The 22639-nt window shown below is 44.4% G+C and overlaps 1 protein-coding gene across 3 annotated transcripts in view; it reads left to right on the top strand.

The window, feature by feature from the left end:
- Window positions 1-22639, top strand: part of myh11b (myosin, heavy chain 11b, smooth muscle) — a 179604-nt gene that overhangs the window by 114688 nt on the left and 42277 nt on the right. For all 3 annotated transcript variants that reach the window (XM_078418345.1, XM_078418346.1, XM_078418347.1), the window contains exons 16-23: window positions 3238-3428; window positions 5569-5690; window positions 8441-8510; window positions 11677-11837; window positions 11999-12107; window positions 13548-13679; window positions 14827-15033; window positions 17785-17922. In XM_078418345.1, coding sequence (XP_078274471.1) covers window positions 3238-3428; window positions 5569-5690; window positions 8441-8510; window positions 11677-11837; window positions 11999-12107; window positions 13548-13679; window positions 14827-15033; window positions 17785-17922 — 1130 coding nt within the window. The remainder of the gene's footprint in view (window positions 1-3237; window positions 3429-5568; window positions 5691-8440; window positions 8511-11676; window positions 11838-11998; window positions 12108-13547; window positions 13680-14826; window positions 15034-17784; window positions 17923-22639) is intronic.

Here is a 22639-nt window from a genome sequence, read left to right as displayed (position 1 = left end):
TCTAATTCTTCAAAGTACTGCTTCAATAGAGTACCAAACACAGCAGAAGATAGACACAAAATGCTGGAGTAACTCAGCAGGCCAGGCAGCATCTCTGGAGAGAAGGAATACGTAGGTGACGTTTTGGGTCAAAACCCTTCTTCAGACTGAGAGTCAAGGGGGAGGGAAACTAGAGATATGAAAAGGTGCAGAACAAATCAGAGCCGGCACTCAATATTCACACCACTGGATTGTTAGCTGCCCAAACAGAATATGAGATGTTGTTCCTCCAATTTGCGTGCGGCCTCACTCTGACTGTGAAGGAGGCCCAGAACAGAAAGGTCAGTGTGGGAATGGGAAGGAGAGTTAAAATGTTTGGCAACTGGAAGATCATCTTGGCCCAGGCGGACTGAGCAGAGGTGTTCAACAAAACGATCGCTGAGCCAGTGCTTGGTCTTGCTGGAGCTCCTAACATGGGAGTCCACACCAAGAACATTGGACACAGTAGATGAGGTTGGAGGATGTGTAAGTGAACCTCTGCCTCACCTGAAAGGAAACAAACACAGCATTTTAGTAACTGAGGGATTATGGTGCAATGAAGGAAAGGGAGCCAGTGAAAGAGAGAGGGAGAGAAATAGTTATGGAGGGTTCGGGCTAGCTTGAAAGCTGAGAAGGAGTAGGAAAATAACTGCAGACGCTGGTATAACTTGAAGGTATCACAAAATGCTGGAGTAACTCAGCGGGTCAGGCAGCATCTCAGGAGAGAAGGAATGGGTGACGTTTCGGGTCGAGACCCTTCTTTAGACTTCAGGGTCTCGACCCGAAATGCCACCCATTCCTCTCTCCTGAGATGCTGCCTGACCCGCTGAGTTACTCCAGCATTTTGTGAAACCTTGGAAGCTGAGAGGTTCAGAAGGGAGAACACAAAGGCAGAAATAGAAGACTGAAAATTAGTTGGAAGGCAGCACAAAGAAAAGATAAAAACGAGATAAAAAATGTAGTGAGGCTGCACTGTTAGTATGTACCTGAAGATAAGGAGTTCAGAGTATAAAGGGCATGGAACTCCTACATTTCAATCTAGAGATTTAAATTTAAACAATCTGGCAACAGGAGAGGCCAAGGGGGTGATTCTAACGTTAGATTTATGGAGGCCTGGCTGGTGGATAGAGATCGATGGGAGAACATTTTTGTTGAATTGATCAAATAATTCAGTTATATTTAGGTTGGCCATGGAATCGGAGAGAGAGATAATGGAGAATCGATTCAAAACTAGGGCAAGGTTAATATCAATAGACTGAAAATTATTCAAAGTGGCTCAAAGCAGCTGGAAACAGCAACGGCATAGCATAGATTTATGGTGAGAGGTGAAAGATTTCTAAAAAGAGACTGAGGGGTGATCTTTTCCACACAGAGGGTGTGGGTGTATGGAGTGAGATGCCAGAGGAAGCTGTGGAGGCAGGAAAATGTAAACTATTGTGGATTGGGAAGTTCTAGATGGTTATAGACTTTCACAAGCAAATGGTATCAGCTGAGAAAGACATCTTGGGCAGTGCGGATGATTGAGCCGAAGGGTATGTTTTTGTGCCGTAGGACTCTATGACTTGAAGGTTAGTGAATGGGAAGCAGACAAGGTCGAGAATCATGCAGAATGGGGTGAGCACAGAAAAGCAAATACGTGGGAAGATCACAGGAAGCTGTAAAGATAATAGTGTTGGAATAGTGGGTCATTCTAACTTCCCTCATTTTAACTGGAAATGCCGTAACGCTCAGCGATTGGAGGTGACAGAATTTGTCAACTGTATCCAGGAAAGTTTTCTCAACCAATATGGAGGTGACCCTACTTGAGAGAGGGCAACACTAGATCTCCTGTTGAGAACTGAGGTGTCAACAGAGCAAGTGACTGAAGTGTCAATAGGGGAGCACTTTGGGACTACTGACTATAATTCTATTAGTTTTTAAATAGTTATGGAAAAAGAGAGGACTGGTCCACAAATGAAAATCTTGAATTGGGCAGGGCTGATTTTGAAGGTATTAGACGGGAGCTTACGAAGGTTTATTGCCACAGGCTATTTTTCAAGTGAAGTGATGCCTGGCAAGTGGGTATTTATTCACAAAATGCTGGAGTAACTCAGCAGGTCAGGCAGCATCTCAGGAGAGAAGGAATGTCTCGACCCGAAACATCACCCATTCCTTCTCTCCTGAGATGCTGCCTGACCTGCTGAGTTACTCCAGCATTTTGTGAATAAATACCTTCGATTTGTACCAGCATCTGCAATTATTTTCTTATACTACCTGGCAAGTGGGACGCTTGTAGAAGTGAGAGGACGAGACTTCAAAGACAACATCTTCCGTTTAGAATGAAGGACAATATATTCTAATCCTGGCAGGTATGTAGGAAGGAACTGCAGATGCTGCTTTAAACCGAAAATACAAAAAGACACAAAACGCTGGAGTAACTCAGTGGGTCAGACAGCATAGAAAATAGGTGCAGGAGGAGGCCATTTGGCCCTGCGAGCCAGCACCGAAGGGTCTTCAGTCTGGAGAAGAAGGGTTTCAACTTGAAACGTCACCTATTCTTTTTCTCCAGAGAAGCTGTCTGACCTGCTGAGTTATTCCATCTTCTTGTGCCTAATCCTGGCAGGATTAGAGAACCCAGGTTGATGAGGCATATTGAACCTCTGGTCAACAAAACAGAGGCACATGACAGATATAAGCAGCTATGATCAAGCAAATCTCATGAAGTGATGTGGGGACACACTTGAGGGCAATCAGGACAACAAAAAGAGGACATGGGATAACTCTGACAGATATGGCAAAAGGGAATCCTTCCAGACTGCTCTGTTATTAGGTTTACAGCTTTATTTAATATCATAACCAACTACACATCCATTTAAGTCATAGTTGGAGAGGCTGGGATGAGAGGCCTCGGAATTAAAGGATGTTCTTTTAGGAAGGAGATGGGAGGAATTTCTTTCGTCGGAGGGTGGTGAATCTGTGGAATTATTTGCCACAGACGGCTGTGGAGGCCAAGTCAGTGGATATTTTTAAGGCAGAGATAGATAGATTCTTGATTAGTACGGGTGTCAGGGATTACGGGGAGAAGGCAGGAGAATGGGGTTAGAAGGTAGAGATAGATCAGCCATGATTGAATGGCGGAGTAGACTTGATGGGCCGAATGGTCCAATTCTGCTAATATCACTTATGATTTTAAGATTCTAGAATATATTATTGAATATATCCTTTGTTTATATTTTTAAGTTGACCGTATTGTTGGTTTGGACCAAGTGGCTAAAATGAGTGAAAGTACTCCCGGGGCCTCAAAAACCAAGAAAGGCATGTTCCGTACTGTGGGGCAGTTGTACAAAGAGCAACTGACCAAACTCATGACCACACTGAGGAACACCAGCCCCAATTTTGTGCGCTGCATCATCCCAAATCATGAAAAGAGGGTGAGTTGTCATGGTTTACTTTTCACTTCAATGACAAAGGTCAAAGTACAGAATACATGGTTTAAATCTCATACAGAAGGATACAAAATTTTTAAATGAACTTTAAGAGTTCAAGCTTTTCCTTTCAACTATACAATGTTGGCAGGACGTACAGTAGGTTTAAAGAGTCGTGTCACGAGAGTCAAGAGTGTTTTATTGTCGTGTGTCCCAGATAGAACAATGACATTCTTACTTGCAGCAGCACAACAGAATATGTAAACATAGTGCACTGTAAACAATATAATAAACGAGAAAAAAGTTCAGTATGGGTGTGTATATATACAATACATTCTTACAAATTCACACGCACACATATATACCTTTTTACATTAAGGGCAATGGGTGTATGGAACGAGCTGCTGGAGGAGGTAGTTGGGGCAGGTACTATCACAACGTTTAGACAGGTACATGGATGGGACAGGAATGGAGGAATAAGGGCCAAATGCAGGCAGGTAGGGCTAGTATAGATGGGACACATTGGTTGGTGAGGGTATGCTGGGCCGAAGGGCCTGTTTCCATGCTGTACGACTGCATATCTGCAGTGAGATAAAAGTTTGTAAGAATAGTAACTAAATATGTGTGTTTACCAAACCACAATTAGCTACTAAGAAAGTGCTCTGTTAGTCAAATCTACGTGCGCAATGTTACTTTGTGAAGATATCCCTTTCTCTCTTCTGTCCACAATGAATGGAACTGGATTAACCATGTTTATAATAAGAAAGGGGCAGGTTAAAATGAAGTGAACGTTTTAATAACATGGAAAAACAGAAGATGAGCCTATTGAAATAGTATTAGCATCTTAATCCTTCTTGCAAAGGGCAATGAATCTCCAGAATTCTTTACCCAAGAGAAATGGGCTAAATCAACCTTTGAAAGATCAGGGGATTGAGTTCCATGGGGAGCTGGCACAGAATAGAAGGTGAGGGCCGGGCAGATGCCAGGATCATGTGGGGCAGCAGGGCAGGCTTCATAGTCTACTCCTGCATCTGGTTCTTTTAGAAACATAGAAACATAGAAAATAGGTGCAGGAGGAGGCCTTTCGGCCCTTCGAGCCAGCACCGCCATTCATTGTGATCATGGCTGATCGTCCCCAATCAATAACCCGTGCCTGCCTTCTCCCCATATCCCTTGATTTCACTAGCCCCTAGAGCTCTATCTAGCTCTATCTAACTAAATCCATCCAGTGATTTGGCTTCCACTGCCCTCTGTGGCAGAGAATTCTACAAATTCACAATTCTCTGGGTGAAAAAGTTTCTTCTCACCTCAGTTTTAATTGGCCTCCCCTTTATTCTGTGGCCCCTGGTTCTGGACTCGCCCAACATTGGGAACATTTTTCCTGCATCTAGCTTGTCCAGTCCTTTTATAATTTTATATGTTTCTATAAAATCCCCTCTCATCCTTCTAATGCAAGCCTAGTCTTTTCAATCTTTCCTCATATGACAGTCCCACCATCCTAGGGATCAATCTCGTGAACCTACGCTGCACTGCCTCAATTACAATTTTCTGTTTTTATGTTTCAATCTGAGAATCCTTTAACATTTTATCAAAACATGACCTAGTTATTTTATACAAATTTAAATCGCTATTGAAACATTAAGCTGAACAAGTTAACACATTCATTAAAAAGGCAAATGAATTTCTTACTAACTTATTTGATGAACGAGTCAAACATATACAAAGATACAATGTTTAAAACAAGCAAACGACAATGAGCAGAAAACAATTCTATTGGCACACAATAGACAAGGTGGCGAATCATTGGAGCCACTGCCTTACAGCGCCAGTGACCCAGGTTTGATCCTGACTACGGGTGCTTGGCTGTTTGGAGTTTGTACGTTCTCCGCGTGACCTGCGTGGGTTTTCTCTGAGATGGTTTGGTTTCCTCCCACACTCCAAAGACGTACAGGTTTGTAGGTTTATTGGCTTGGTATAAGTGTAAATTGTCCCTAGTGTGTATAGGATAGTGTTTGTGTGCGGGGATCGCTGGTCGGTGCGGACTCGGTGGGCCGAAGGGCCTGTTTCCGCGCTCTATCTCTAAGCTAAACTAAACTCTGCAAACTAGCGTATATTTTTAAGTTTAACAAAATGCTTGGTCTAACAGGCTGGCAAGCTTGATGCTCATCTAGTGCTGGAACAGTTACGGTGCAATGGTGTTTTGGAAGGCATCCGAATCTGCCGGCAAGGATTTCCAAACAGGATAATCTTCCAGGAATTCCGCCAAAGGTAAGGACAGTTTTCTCTGATTGAACCAACATCATTCTGAGAGCCACTTTCCCGAGTATCATTGTCAAGGGTGTTATCCATTATCTTCTGAAGATCCTGAACCAAGTACTCAACATGAAACACTTAATAATACATGCAATAAATAATCATTTAACTCTGACTGACCCATAAAAGAAGATAATTACTGCCTATATTAAATTTAACCTATATTAAAGCGCAGAAGGAATTTCCCTCAAGAAAGAATCAATTTTCTTTTCTTTTAATTGTCAAAGCCCTGGTTGATCCACTGGGACACTAAACACTGGGGCTGATTGAGGTTGATGTGATATGTGCCTCGTGTCTGCCCTCTGGCATCCCTGTGGCTGCACTTCCATTCATGGCCTCATGGGTCCAGTTGACCTGGAGATCTCCAGCCGCAGGGCTCCCATTGAGCAGACTGATGGCTGGGCCTCGGGTATTGGAGATCAAGGCTCTCCCACACCAATTTGATGTCAGGGGAGGGGAAGTTGAAGTGCTGTCGGCTATGAGTAAGCCAGCTTTAAATCCATACGACCAAGTCTTCATGGACCCCATGCATCTTAATCTTCAGGACCAGCCAACCATGGGGAACTTTATCAAAAGCTTTATTGATGTAGTTTCTCTGAACACCTCTGCTCAGTCTGTCTTAACCTACTCCCGGTGGCTCAGCACTTCAACTCCCCCTCCCATTCCCAATTTGACCTTTCTGTCCTGGGCCTCCTCTATTGTCAGAGTGAGGCCCAGCGCAAATTGGAGGAACAGCACCTCATATTTCGCTTGGGTAGCTTACACCCCAGCGGTATGAACATTGACTTCTCTAAATTCAGATAGCCCCTGCTTTCCCTCTCTATCCCCTCCCCTTCCCAGTTCTCCCATTAGTCTTACTGTCTCCGACTATATCCTATCTTTGTCCCGCCCCCTCCCGACAAGGGTCTTGACCCGAAACGTCACCCATTCCTTCTCTCCCGCGACACTGCCTGACCCGCTGAGTTACTCCAGCATTTTGTGTCTGCCTTGTTGACATCCATGTTGACAACAGCCGCCAACCCCCCCCTCCCCCCTCATCAATCACCTTCCTCACCTCCTCAGAATAGTCAATCCAGTTCATAAGACCGTGACCTGTCTCATGCAAAGCCATGCTGACTGCCCCTAATGAGCCCATTCTCTCACGTATGGGGGTAAATCCTACCACAAAGAATCCTCTGCAAACACCTTCCCTACCACTGGCGCGAGGCTCACCGGCCTACGATTCTCTCTACTTTCCTTATTAAACACAGGAACAACATTGGCTGCTCTCCAGTCCCAGCAAAATAGCAAAGGTCTTGGTCAATACCTCTCTTGGATGTCTCACTGACCTGCGGTGGGTCCCATCAGCCCCTGGTAATGGATCCACTTTATTGCCTTTCAAGAACCCCGACCGACTCCTTCTTGGTCTCAAACTGCCCGATCATATTCATATTCTCCACACTGATCTCATTGTCCTCCAGGTCCTTCTCCTTTGTGAATACAGATGCAAAGTGCCATGTTGGGACTTTGTTCACATCCTCTGACTCGAACCACTAATTCTCTCCTTCACCCTTCTCGCCGGTTACCCTCTTGTTTTTGATAAAGGCTTTATACATTTTATAAAAAGCCATAGGATTCTCATTAATCTGACCCGCCAAAGCCATTTCATGGCCCCTTTTGGCCCTTCTAATCACTCATTTGTGTTCCTTCCTCCTTGCTTTACATTTAGAAACATAGAAACATAGAAAATAGGTGCAGGAGGAGGCCATTCGGCCCTTCTCAAATGCCCTGTCTGATTTCATCTTCTTAAGCCTGACAAATGCTTCTTTTATTGACCAAGCTTTCTACCTGTCTGGTCATCCAAGATTCCCTTACATTGGCCTCCTTATCCTTCCTTCTTGATGGATTATGCCAGTTCTGGATCTTGATCAACTAACCGTTAAATGACTCCCCACGTCAGATGCTGACATACCCAACAACAACTGCTCCCAGGTTTTTTACATTTTCCAAGCCAATTAACCTATATACCTGTACGTCTTTGGAGTGTGGGAGGAAACTAAAGATCTCGGAGAAAACCCACGCAGGTCACGGGGAGAACGTACAAACTCCGTACAGACAGTACCCCTAGTCGGGATGGAACCCGGGTCTCCGGCGCTGCATTCGCTGTAAGGCACCAACTCTACCGCTGCGCCACCATGCCACCCATGTTACAATGTCTGTAAGACCAATGGGCTATTCGGTCTCATGCTGAAAATTAAGGAATTCTTTCTTGCAAGTACATAAACTATATAAAGCAGTCCCAACAACAATGATTAGTTTGAAATATTTTAAAGGTTTCTGTAAATCAGTGCATTACAAAGAAGAAAGTGGCGTTGCTTTGAACCACTGTGAAAGACTCATCCTCAACACTTTGTAAGAAATGACTCATTAAAACTTCCTTCATAAAATGCTCTTCTACATATGACATTGCAATGCATGTGGTGCTGGCTCGAAGGGCCAAATGGCCTCCTCCTGCACCTATTTTCTATGTGCAATAAAATACCTTTGAATATTATTGAACTATAACGCTCGATCAATCCCTCATACGTCACAATATTCATAAGAAGTATGGTTTTTAGAACAAATATCTAGTATTAAGACTTTCTTGTACAGAACTTGTGATCCTTTACATTAAATTTGGACTGGATTAATATAAAGGATTATTAATCTGTAATTTGTTTTTTTAGATATGAAATTCTAACACCAGGTGCAATTAAAAAAGGATTCATGGATGGAAAGCAGGCTTGTGTACAGATGGTAAGTTGCTGCTAACAGACTAGAACTGTGTTTGAGCTGAAACATTCATTCCTGAACTAATAGTTTTAGACTGTGGCAAGATGGTTGGGAGTTGAATAATAATACACTATGTTAAATAAAACACTATTTTCCTGGCTCTTGGTATTTACTGTCACATCCTGGATTTTTCAAGGGAACAGAGAGCAGAAGATTATGCCCAGCCATAAAGACTGGGTTCAAAGAGTAGAAATTTCACCATTAATAATAAAACAATACTTGATGATTACTAGCATAAATGATTTTGAGCTTAAAAGTGATTTCTTAAATGGTTTAAAAATTAAAGAACTTTCCTCCTTTAGACAAAAGTGCATTTATAAAATTAGCTTTTGAAAAATAAAATAATTTCCAGACTTGAAACCCAAAGATAGACACAAAAATGCTGGAGTAACTCAGCGGGACAGGCAGCATCTCTGGAGAGAGGGAATGGGTGACGTTTCGGGTCAAGACCCTTCTTCAGTCTGAAACGTCACCCATTCTCTCCAGAGATGCTGCCTGTCCCGCTGAGTTACTCCAGCATTTTGTGCCTGTTTTCGGTTTAAACCAGCATCTGCAGTTCCTACCTACATGTAAAACCTGAAGGTTTGTGGCCATTTCCCTCTTCACACTCTCCTCGTCCCCACGATGATGCTGACAACGGTGCCATCGGGAGGCCACCGGGGAATCGCCAACGCTCATGTGTCCGGACTGTCCCACAGCGAATTATTTGTAGGGAACAACCAAGACACACCTCACCATCTCCATCACAGGAGACAGACTAGTGACTGATATTGTAGTAGTACAAACCCACTGACTCCCACAGCTATCTGGACTACACTTCTTCCCACCCTGTCTCCTGCAAAAAGTCTATTCCCTACTCCCAATTCCTCCGTCTACGCCACATCTGTGAGGTGTTTCATACCACGGCGTCAGAGATGTCCTCATTCTTCAGGAAACGGGGCTTCCCCTCTTCCATTATAGATGAGGCTCTCACTAGGGTCTCTTCTACATCCCGCAGCTCCGCTCTTGCTCCCCCTCTCCCCATTCGTAACAAGGACAGAATCCCCCTCGTTCTCACCTTCCACCCCACCAGCCAGTGTATCCAACAAATCATCCGTCAACATTTCCGTCAGCTACAACGGGACCCCACCACTGCCCACATCTTCCCATCCCCTCCCCTTTCTGCGTTCCGCAGAGACCGTTCCCTCCGTAACTCCCTGGTCCACTCGTCCCTTCTTACCCAAACCACCCCATCCCCGGGCACTTTCCCCTGCAACCGCAGGAGATGCAACACCTGTCCCTTTACCTCCCCCCTCAACTCCATCCAAGGACCCAAACAGTCTTTCCAGGTGAGACAGAGGTTCACCTGCACCTCCTCCAACCTCATCTATTGCATCCGCTGCTCTAGATGTCAACTTCTTTACATCGGTGAAACCAAACGCAGGCTCGGCGATCGTTTCGCTTAACACCTTCGCTCAGTCCGCCTTAACCAACCTGATCTCCCGGTGGCTGAGCATGGGCCTCCTCCAGTGAGGCGCACCGGAAATTGGAGGAACAGCAACTCATATTTCGCCTGGGCAGCTTGCAGCCCAGTAGTATGAACATTGGCTTCTCCAACTTTAGATAGTTCCTCTATCCCTCTCGTCCCCTCCCCCTTCCCAGTTCTCCCACTGTCTTCCTGTCTCCACCTATATCCTTCCTTTGTCCCGCCCCCCTGACATCAGTCTGAAGAAGGGTCTCGACCCGAAACGTCACCCATTCCTTCTCTCCTGAGATGCTGCCTGACCTGCTGTGTTACTCCAGCATTTTGTGACTAAATACCTTCGATTTGTACCAGCATCTGCAGTTATTTTCTTACAACACACACAGCATGATTGAGCACAGAACTGTCAGAGTGTCCATCACACTGGAAAATGTAGGCCATTCTAATTCAAGAAACCTTGCAAAATTATTTTATCCCTTTCACGGCAATTGACATAACATAAAAATAATTTATCTCAATGAAACATTAATCACTAATTATTAGATTAATATTTTGGATATTCGCTTTGCCCATCTAATAATGGGGAGACAGATATATATTTCCAGCATTGTTTTCCTCTCAGCTTCATGTTCTCTCTTGCTCTGTGGATATGCTGTGGCAGACCGTTTAGGTAACCGAAGAAATAGAAGTGCAAGTATGCCCTTCAAACCTGTAGCACAATTCTATGAGATCATGACTGATCTTTTACCTCAAACATTCCCCTGCCCCCCCCCCCCCCCTCCTCTTTCCTTTGTTTCCTCTAGGAAACAAAAATGCATTGATTTCTGTTTTCAATGAAATCAATAACTAATCCAGGGTATAGAATTTCAAATATTCACCACAGTGCCGCAGCGGTAGAGTTGCTGCCTTACAGCGCCAGAGGCCCGGGTTCCATCCTGACTACAGGTGCTGACTGTACGGAGTTTGTACGTTCTCCCCGTGACCTGCGTGGGTTTTCTCCAAGATCTTCGGTTTCTTCCCACACTTCAAAGACGTGCAGGTTTGTAGGTTAATTGGCTTGGTAGGAATGTAAATTGTCCCAAGTGTGTGTAGGATAGTGTTAATGTGCGGGGATTGCTGGTCGGTACGGACTCGGTGGGCCGAAGGACCTGTTTCCGCGCTGTATCTTGGAACTAAACTAAACCATGCTTCGAATAGTGACATTTCATCTCGGGATTAGTTCTGAATGGGGTACCACTTACAAAACATAGAAACATAGAAAATAGGTGCAGGAGTAGGCCATTCGGCCCTTCGAGCCATTCAATATGATCATGGCTGATCATCCAGCTCAGTAACCTGTACCTGCCTTCTCTCCATACCCCCTGATCCCTTTAGCCACAAGGGCCACATCTAACTCCCTCTTAAATATAGCCAATGAACTGGCCTCAACTACCTTCTGTGGCAGAGAATTCCACATCTTCCCGCATCTAGCCTCTCCAACCCCTTAAGAATTTTATATGTTTCAATACACTTCAATGCACTTACTTAAGAAACTGTGGCCCCCTACGTGTAGGCTCCTCAGCCAAAATAAATATCCCATTGACGCGAGTTCCACAACAGATTTACCTAAGATGACTTTGGTCAATGAACGAATTCTGAATTGCCTTAAAAAAATGTTGACCTTTTTAGATCAGAGCCCTGGAACTGGATACTAACCTGTTCAGGATCGGACAAAGTAAGATCTTCTTCAGAACTGGTGTGTTGGCTCACTTGGAAGAGGAGAGAGACCTGAAAATTACAGATGTCATCATTGCTTTCCAAGCTCAAAGCAGAGGCTTTCTGGCCAGAAAGTGAGCATGTCTTTACAATTTATTTTGCCGCACAAGAACTAAGAGTACTTTGAAATGCACCCATTGTTAACTAGCGTGAACGTTTTGTATTAAAATGGATTGCAGAGCACCAGTTTGCTCATCAGTTGCTGCGGGATGTTAATGATTCACTGACGTTGCAGGGCCTTTACAAAACGGCAGCAGCAGCTCACTGCCATGAAAGTGATTCAGAGAAACTGTGCCGCGTATCTTAAACTGCGCAACTGGCAATGGTGGAGGCTGTTCACCAAGGTGAGTGAAAGAACCTTTCATCCACTTGCTACTTTCATAAAGAGATGCAGGGGTTCTCTTCCACTTGCCCACATCACAATACAACACAAGAACAGGTGCTCGGGCACATGCTGTCTGTGCAGACCGGGATACATAGAACATAGCAGATAGAAAGGAACAGCACAGGAACTGGGCCTTCGCCCCACAGTGTCTGTACCAACACAATGCCAAGATAAACTCTCATCTGCCTGCACATGATCCATATCATTCCATTCCCATGCGTATCCATGTGCCTATTTACAAACCTCAAACGCCACTGTTGCATCTGCCTCCACCACCACCACTGGCAGACAGTTCCAACCATCCACCACTCTCTGTGTAAAAAACATGCCCAGCAAATCTCCTTTACATTTTGCTCCATCCTAATTAGAAACATTGTTCTAGAACAGCTTCCCATGCTCAATGAAACTCGCATTTATTCACTCAAATGTCCATTAGAATAAGAGTAGAAACATAGAAACAGGAAATAGGTGCAGGAGTAGGCCATTCGGCCCTTTGGGCCAGCACCGCCATTCAATATGATCATGGCTGATCATCCAAAATCAGTTCACTGCTCCTGCCTCCCATATCCCTAAGAGCTATATCTAACTCTCCCTTGAAAACATCCAGTGAATTGGCCTCCACTGCCTTCTGTGGCAGAGAATTCCACAGATTCACAACTCTCTGGGTGAAAAAAAATGTCCTCATCTCAGTCCTAAATATCCCACCCCTTAATCTTAAACTGTGACCCCCTGGTTCTGGACTCCGCCAGCATCGGGAACATTTTTCCTGCATCTAGCCTGTCCAATCCTTTAAGAATTTTATACGCTTCTATAAGATTCCCTCTCACCCGTCTAAATTCCAATTAATATAAGCCCGGTCGATCCATTCTTTAGCCCAGTCGATCCATTCTTTAATGGATTGGATTATTTTAACCTGTCCCATTACCTTGGAGTTATACTTAACAAATAACAAAATCATTTAAAATGTTTATCCATGGAAGACTGCAATCGTGTTTATTATTTTTATTCACCCCCTTGGAACTATACAAACAAACTGACCACAATAGAGTTCCTTTACGAAAACCAATTGCTGCCAAGGTCCTATGAAACGCAATAGTTTTAGACAGAAAATCACCAGAAGAATGGCTATTAACATTACTGAATAACCATCTACAGTGCTCATTTTGCACAATGCTCCATATTTCCGTTTCTCCATAGAAGTGTTCAAACCAAGCTTGACTCTTTCCTGGCAGAGGTGAGAGTTTGTATGGATACAACTAAGTACCTGGCATTTCCCTCCCATTCACACAGTAAATGTCTGAAGTAGGGCTTCATCCCTGCTTTGCTTTTAGCGCGGGTGTTCCAAGAATACATCTTTGAGATAACACCCTGACAACAGAGCTTGTGGTTTCTTGGGCAGGTTAAACCACTGCTGCAAGTCTCACGTCAAGAGGAGGAAATGCAACTGAAGGACGAAGAGTTGCAAAGGACAATAGAAAAGCAACAGAGGTCAGAGCTTTACCTCGCAGAACTGGATAGGAAGCACGCTCAGGTAAAGCCAACTCATGCAATGCATCCATTCCACTGAAATATTACATTCAAAAGCACTCGCATTTCTCTTGCCGAAACAATTCTGAATACCAAGAGATGGAGATTTTCAAGATATCCAATAATGAAATGATGAAATAATCAAGATAGGGCGACACTGTGGTGCAGCGGTAGAGTTGCTGCCTTAAAATGCTAGAGACCTAGGTTCGATCCTGACTACGGGTGCTGTCTCTATGTTTGTACGTTCTCCCCGTAACCTGCATGGGTTTTCACCGGGTGCTCCGGTTTCCTCCCACACTCCAAAGACAATAAACAATAAACAATAGACAATACGTGCAGTAGGCCATTCGGCCCTTCGAGCCAGCAACACCATTCGCCGTGATCATGGCTGATAATCCACAATCAGTACCCCTTTCCTGCCTTCACCCCATATCCCCTGACTCCGCTATCAATAAGAGCTCCATCTAACTCTCTTGAAAGCATCCAGGGAATTGGCCTCCACTGTCTTCTGAGGCAGAGAGTTGCCTCAGTGAGTGAAAACGTTTTTCCTCATCTTTGTTTTAAATGGCCTACCCCTTATTCTTAAACTGTGGCCCCTGGTTTGGGACTCCCCCAACATCGGGAACATAGTTTGCAGGTTTGCAGGCTAATTGGCTTGGTATATTGTAAAATTGTCCCTGGTGTGTGTAGGATAGTGTTAGTGTGCAGGGATCGCTGGTCGGCGCGAACTTAGTGGGTTGCTGGGCCTGTTTCCGCGCTGTATCTCTAAAAATAAATTAAACTAAAAGATGATGTTTTAATTCCATTTTGTAAAGTTAAACAATCTCCCGATAAAGTTATTTTTGATCTTAATGTAACATCTTTACACCCCCTGTTATTATATGAAACACTCTCTCATTTGGATTACAATCAATTAGAGGGGAAATTTGTTTGGTATTGAATGTGCTATCAAGACCAGGTCTGGAAAGAATGAATTAAGTCATTTTAAATTTAGTTAAATAGTCCATTCCCTCACAGCATAATTCTCCATGAAGCAACAAAGTGCTTTTATTATAGAATCACAATTGTTATCTATCATTTCCCTTTAACAATTTGTACGTTGTAATGTAAATGATTAGGAATAATGATTTCAGGTCTTTAACTGTGTGTAGATCGTGGAGGAGAAGGTTTCCCTCCAGGAACAGCTACAGGCTGAAACGGAGTTATATGCTGAGGCAGAAGAGATGAGAATCCGCCTGGAAAGTAAGAAGGTGGAACTAGAGGAGATCCTTCATGAAATGGAGAATCGAATTGAAGAGGAGGAGGAGCGCAACCATCTCATGTTGAATGATAAGAAGAAAATGCAAACCCAAATCCTGGTAGGTGAATCTTAATGGTGGAACCTAACTGAGGTATATCAGGTATATACCTAAACAGCTATGTCCACGAACACTGTGGGAAGCTCAGGAAAAAATGTCAACAGCCCTGGGAGAGATGTAGGAATCATCGTTAGACGTGGGAGATTTGCCAGAAGATTTGAGGGTTGCTAATGTTGTGCCTCAATTTAAGAAGGGCAGCAAAGAAAAACCTGGGATCTATAGACCAATGACCCAAACATTTGTGGTAGGAACATTACTGCAGAGGATTCTGAGAGGTAAGACATACATGCATTTGGAAAGATAAGGGTTGTTAAGGGGAAGCCAGCATGGTTTTGTGCGTGAGAGACTGTGTTTCAAGAATTTAATTATGTGTTTTGATGAAGTAACCAAGGTTGACGAGGGAAGGGCCTACATGGACTTGGGTAAGGCCTTTGATAAGGTTCCGCATGGCAGGTTGTTCTGGAAGGATAGATTGCCTGGGATTCAAGGAGAGCTAACCAACTTGATAGGGAAATGAGTTACCGAGATGCAGTGAGAAGAAACCAAGGTCGGTGGTAGAAGGTAGTTTATCTGACTGGAAGTCTGTGACTGGTGGTATATGTTAGGGATCGGTGTTTGACCCATTCCTGTTTGTCATCCCTTTCAATGAGACTTTACAATCACGATGAGCAAGTTTGCAGATGACAATAAAGTAGGTGATATCATCGACAGTGGAAGCTGGGCAAGTGGAATTTAATTCAGATAACTGTAAAGGGTTGTGTGCGGGAAGTCAAACCAGGACAGGACCTTCACAGCGAATAGTAAGGCCCTTGGAAGTGTTGCAGAGCAGAGGGATCTAGAAGTACTGTACATAGAGTAGTTCCCTAAAAGTGGCATTACAGGTAGATAGGATGGCTTTGGCACGCTGACCTTCATTAGTTAGGGAATTATGTGTAGATGTTGGGATGTTATGTTATATAAGACGTTGTAGATAGTTGTACAAGACGTTAGTGAGACCACACATGTAGTATGATGTTCAGATATAGAAAAAATGTCACTATGCTGGAAAGAGTGTAGATAATATTTACAAGGATGTTGCCAGGATTTGAGGGCGTGAGTTATAGGGAGAGTTTGGGCAGGATGGAACTTTGTGTGTAGGAAGGAACTGCAGGTGCTGCTTTACACTAAAGGTAGACACAAAATGCTGGAGTAACTTAGCAGGCCAGGCTCCAGTGAGCACTGTAAGCTAAGGAGTGATCTTCTAGAAGTACAGAAAATCACGAAGGGAAATGATAGGGTAATTGCACCAAATCTTTTCCCTAGGGCCAGTGGAATCAGGAACTAGCGGGCATACGTTTAAGGTGAGAAGAGAAAATTGTAATAGGAAACTGAGGGGCAACGTTTCCCACATAGAGGGTGGTGGGTACACAGAACGAGTACTAGAGAAAGTAGTTGATGCAGGTACAATAACAACTGTTAAAATACATTTGGTCAGGTACATGGATAGGAAAGGTTCAGATGGATATGGGCCAGGCATGGATAAATGGGACCAGCTTGCATGGACCATCTTGGTCGGCATACACTTGGTGGGCTGAAAGAGCTGTTTCCACGCTGTGTCACTTTGCAATTCTTTGGGAAATTATCTGAATACGTTCAGCAAAATGTTGGCGGATGAGCCTCACATCAATGGTGGGTAAGTTGTTGGAGAGGATTCGTAGAGACAGGGCCTATCAATGTTTGGTTAGGCATGGACTGATTACGGATAGTCAGCATAGCTTTGTGTGTAGGAAATCATGGGGCACAAATCTGATACGTTTTATTGAAGAGGTTACCAAGAGGATTGGTGATTTTCAATTGTCAATTTTCTACCCAAATTTAGGTACAAATTAAGTAATAATTAAATCTATGTTTTAACTGTTATTCTCTTTTCAGGGTTCCAGATAAAATTACTCCTGTGTATATATTATAATCATAATCATAATCATATTTTATTAGCTAAGTACGTTTTGCAACAAATGAGGAATTTGATTTGTCATACAGTCATACCAATAAAAAACAACAAAACACACACAATACATTTTAACATGAACATTCACCACAGTGACTCCTCCACATCCCTCACTGTGATGGAAGGCGAAAAAAAGTTAAATCTCTTCCCTTCTCTGTTCTCCCGTGGTTGGGGCCTCGAGCCTTCCGTTGACGGGACGATCTTGGCTTTCGTAGTCGGCGGTCGGACCCTCCACGTTGGGGCGATCAAGCTCCCACATCGGGGGGATCTCAGCTCCCCCGCGCCGGCGATCTACCCCGGGTCGGGGCTAGTCGAACCTCCTGCGACTTTGGAGCTTCCCGACATCGGTCTCTACCCGAGACTGCGAGTTCCTCGATGGTAAAATCCGCAGGCCACTGTTGGAGCATCGATCCCAGGCAAGGGGTCGCAGGCTCCGATGGTAAGTCCACAGCCCCACCGTGGGGTTCAAAGTCAGTCTCGAGCAAGGCCTCCTCCAGCTCCATGATGTTAGGCCGCAGAGTGACCGGAGATACAATCCGGAAAACAATCGCATCTCCGGCAAGGTCAGAGATTGAAAAACAGTTTCCCCCGACCCCCACCCCCCACATTTAAAAAAAAAACAGAGAACATTAACACATACTTTTTTAAACACACTAAAAATAACAAAAATGACAAAGAAACAGACAGACCGTTGGCAAGGCCACCATTGCTGACGGCGCCACCTGGTGGAATATTTCCCCTAAAATAAATGTTTTTTCCTGAAGGATTTGGAAGAACAGCTGGATGACGAGGAGGCTGCACGGCAGAAGCTGCAGCTGGACAAAGTGACCCTCGACGCCAAACTTAAGAAGATGGATGATGACATCTCAATCTTGGAGGACCAAAATCTCAAATATGCAAAGGTCAGTATCATGCAAGGCCTACGGACTGGAATATTGATAGATGCTGCCCTGTAAAGGTAGTGGGCAGTGAATTTCTGTATAAATCAAAGATAGACACAAAATGCTGGAGTAACTCAACGGGACAGGCAGCATCTTTGGAGAGAAGGAATGGGTGACGTTTTGGACTTCAGACTGAGAGACAGGGGAGAGGGAGACTTTGAGATGTCGAAGGGTTAGGTGTGAAAACGAGAGATCAAAAGGGACAAAGTTGAAGGAAAATGTAGAATGGTTCATTGTGAGCGATGGGGAAGGTGACAACGAGGTACACAATTAGCAAGGTATCACAAAATGCTGGAGAATGTCTGAAGAAGGGTCTCGACCCAAAACATCACCCATTCCCTCTCTCCTAGATGCTGCCTGACCTGCTGAGTACTCCAGCATTTTGTGATACCCTCGATTTGTACCAGCATCTGCAGTTATTTTCCAATACAATTAGTAAAATTTAATCAAGAGGACAGTGAAAGTAGTCGGAGAACTAGGATAGGGGGGTATGCAGAGAGAGGGAAAGCAAGGGTTAGTTGAAGTTAGTGAAGTCAATATTGCAAATGTATAAATCAGTTTGTAAATAGACATTAAGTGATGGTGGACTAATTTAAACAACGTGACAGCACTTTCAGGGCTATTAGGTATGAAGCTAACTCCTCTGAACTTGATCAGACACAAGTGAATCAATATCATCATGACTGGGAAGCTGGTGAATTGTAATGCAGTGTTACATTTATACTTTGCATGATATTTCCAACAAAATCAAATTAAAATTAATGTTGCGCAAAGCACAAAGTGCTGGAGGAACCCAATGGGTTAGGGAGTGTTTTGGCCCTTCGAGCCAACACCACCATTCATTGTGATCGCAGCAGATCATCCACAATCAGTAACCTGTGCCTGCCTTCTCCCCGTATCCCTTGATTCCGCTAGCCACTAGAGTTCTATCTAACTCTTTTAAATTCATCCAGTGAATAGGCCTCTACTGCCTTCTGTGGCAGAGAATTCCACAAATTCACAACTCTCTGGGTGAAAAGATTTTTTCTTATCTCAGTTTTAAATGGCCTCCCCCTTATTCTTTGACTGTGGCTCCCCCAACATTGGGAACATTTTTCCTGCATCTAGCTTGTCCAGTCCTTTTATAATTTTATATGTTTCTATAAGATTCCCTCTCATCCTTCTAAATTCCAGTGAATACAAGCCCAGTCTTTCCAATCTTTCCTCATATGACAGTCCCAGGGATCAATCTATGCTGCACTGCCTCAATAACAAAGATGTCTTTCCTCAAATTAGATGACCAAAACTGCACACAATTAAAGAGGACCTCTTTACTCCTATACTCAAATCCTCCCATTATGAAGGCCAACATGCCATTAGCTTTCTTCACTGCCTGCTGTGCATGCATGTTTACTTTCAGTGACTGGTGTACAAGGACACCCAGGTCTCGTTGCACTTCCCTTTTTCCTAATCTGACACCATTGAGATAGAATAATCTGCCTCCTTGTTCTTGCCGCCAAAGTGGATAACCTCACATTTATCTACATTATACTGCATCTGCCACGCATCTGCCTACTCACTCAACCTGTCCAAGTCACCCTGCAACCTCCTAACATCCTCTTCGTAGTTCACACTGCCACCCAGCTTTGTGTCATCTGCAAACTTGCTAGTGTTACTTCTAATTCCAACATCCAAATCGTTAATATATATTGTAAATAGTTGCGGCCCCAACACCGAGCCTTGCGGCACTCCACTCACCACTGCCTGCCATTCTGAAAAGGACCCGTTTATTCCTACTCTTTGCTTCCTGTCTGACAACCAATTCTCTATCCATGTCAATACCCTACCCCCCCCAATACCATGTGCTCTAATTTTGCTCACCAGCCTCCCGTGTGGGACCTTATCAAAGGCTTTCTGAAAGTCCAAATACACTACATCCACTGGCTCATCCATTTTACTTGTCACATCCTCAAAAAATTCCAGAAGATTGGTCAAGCAGGATTTCTCCTTCATAAATCCATGCTGACTTGGACCAATCCTTTTACTGTTATCCAAATGCACCATTATCACCTCACCTTTCACATTGATTCCTATTTCACGGCCATTCTCTCCTATCCCTTCATGAGCTTTCTGTCCTGTTAATTCTGGTGTCTTTCTTAACTTGTCCTATACTCTCTTTCCCTTTAACTCCATCTTTGTATTTCCAATTTGTCTCTCCCCCCCCCCCCGACTATTTAGTTTAAACCCACCTGTAGAATGCTGGTCCCCCGCATGTTGAGGTGCAACCCATCGCTTTTGTACAATCCACCCTTACCCCAATACAGATCCCAGTGGTCTAAGAATCTAAATCCCTGCCCCCTGCACCAGCTCCTCAGCTACACATTCAGATCCCCAGATCCCCTATCTCCCTGTTCCTGCCCTCACCAGCACGAGGAACTGGAAGCAAACTGGAGATAACTACCCTGGAGGTCCTGCGTTTCAGCCTTCTTCCGAGCTCTCCAGTGTCACGCTGCAGAATCTCTTTCCTCTTCTTCCCAACGTCATTTGTGCCGACATGCACTACCACTTCCGGCTGCTCACCTTCGCCCTTGAGGATGCTCTGCACTCGGTCCGTGATGTCCTGGATCCTGGCACGAGGGAGGCAACACACCATCCTTGAATCCGCCTGTTGCCGCAGAAACCTCTGTCTGTACCTCTTGCTATGGAGTCCCCTACTACCACGGCTCTACCATGGCCAATCTATCTCTCCCTCCTAACCCCATTCTCCTGCCTTTTCCCCATAACCCCTCCGATTGGGCAGTAATTGCCTCAGTTGCTGGGAAGGTGCTTAGAGATGGAAGTGGAGCCAGCTATAGTTTAGGGTGGAACACAGTCTGTGAATCAGCAAACCTTGAGAGAATCATCCCCACTCAATAGACAATAGACAATAGACAATAGGTGCAGGAGTAGGCCATTCAGCCCTTCGAGCCAGCACCGCCATTCAATGCGATCATGGCTGATCACTATCAATCAGTACCCCGTTCCTGCTTTCTCCCCATACCCCCTCACTCCGCTATCCTTAAGAGCTCTATCCAGCTCTCTCTTGAAAGCATCCAACGAACTGGCCTCCACTGCCTTCTGAGGCAGAGAATTCCACACCTTCACCACCCTCTGACTGAAAAAGTTCTTCCTCATCTCCGTTCTAAATGGCCTACCCCTTATTCTCAAACTGTGGCCCCTTGTTCTGGACTCCCCCAACATTGGGAACATGTTATCTGCCTCTAATGTGTCCAATCCCCTAATTATCTTATATGTTTCAATAAGATCCCCCCTCATCCTTCTAAATTCCAGTGTATACAAGCCCAATCGCTCCAGCCTTTCAACATACGACAGTCCCGCCATTCCGGGAATTAATCTAGTGAACCTACGCTGCACGCCCTCCATAGCAAGAATATCCTTCCTCAAATTTGGAGACCAAAACTGCACACAGTACTCCAGGTGCGGTCTCACCAGGGCCCGGTACAACTGTAGAAGGACCTCTTTGCTCCTATACTCAACTCCTCTTGTTACGAAGGCCAACATTCCATTGGCTTTCTTCACTGCCTGCTGAACCTGCATGCTTCCTTTCATTGACTGATGCACTAGGACACCCAGATCTCGTTGAACTCCCCCTCCTCCTAACTTGACACCATTCAGATAATAATCTGCCTTTCTATTCTTACTTCCAAAGTGAATAACCTCACACTTATCTACATTAAACTGCATCTGCCATGTATCCGCCCACTCACACAACCTGTCCAGGTCACCCTGCAGCCTTATTGCATCTTCCTCACAATTCACACTACCCCCCAACTTAGTATCATCTGCAAATTTGCTAATGGTACTTTTAATCCCTTCGTCTAAGTCATTAATGTATATCGTAAATAGCTGGGGTCCCAGCACCGAACCTTGCGGTACCCCACTGGTCACTGCCTGCCATTCCGAAAGGGACCCATTTATCCCCACTCTTTGCTTTCTGTCTGTTAACCAATTTTCTATCCATGTCAGTACCCTACCCCCAATACCATGTGCCCTAATTTTGCCCACTAATCTCCTATGTGGGACCTTGTCGAAGGCTTTCTGAAAGTCGAGGTACACCACATCCACTGACTCTCCCTTGTCAATTTTCCTAGTTACATCCTCAAAAAATTCCAGTAGATTTGTCAAGCATGATTTCCCCTTCGTAAATCCATGCTGACTCGGAACGATCCCGTTACTGCTATCCAAATGCTCAGCAATTTCGTCTTTTATAATTGACTCCAGCATTTTCCCCACCACTGATGTCAGACTAACTGGTCTATAATTACCCGTTTTCTCTCTCCCTCCTTTCTTAAAAAGTGGGATAACATTTGCTATTCTCCAATCCACAGGAACTGATCCTGAATCTATAGAACATTGAAAAATGATCTCCAATGCTTCCACTATTTCTAGAGCCACCTCCTTAAGTACTCTGGGATGCAGACCATCAGGCCCTGGGGATTTATCAGCCTTCAGTCCCATCAGTCTACCCAAAACCATTTCCTGCCTAATGTGGATTTCCTTCAGTTCCTCCATCACCCTAGGTTCTCCAGCCCCTAGAACATTTGGGAGATTGTGTGTATCTTCCTCAGTGAAGACAGATCCAAAGTAACGGTTTAACTCTTCTGCCATTTCTTTGTTCCCCATAATAAATTCCCCTGCT

The sequence above is a fragment of the Rhinoraja longicauda genome, chromosome 21, assembly GCF_053455715.1.
Source record: "Rhinoraja longicauda isolate Sanriku21f chromosome 21, sRhiLon1.1, whole genome shotgun sequence".
Taxonomy (NCBI): Eukaryota; Metazoa; Chordata; class Chondrichthyes; order Rajiformes; family Arhynchobatidae; genus Rhinoraja; species Rhinoraja longicauda.
This window is presented reverse-complemented; position numbering and strand designations above follow the sequence as displayed.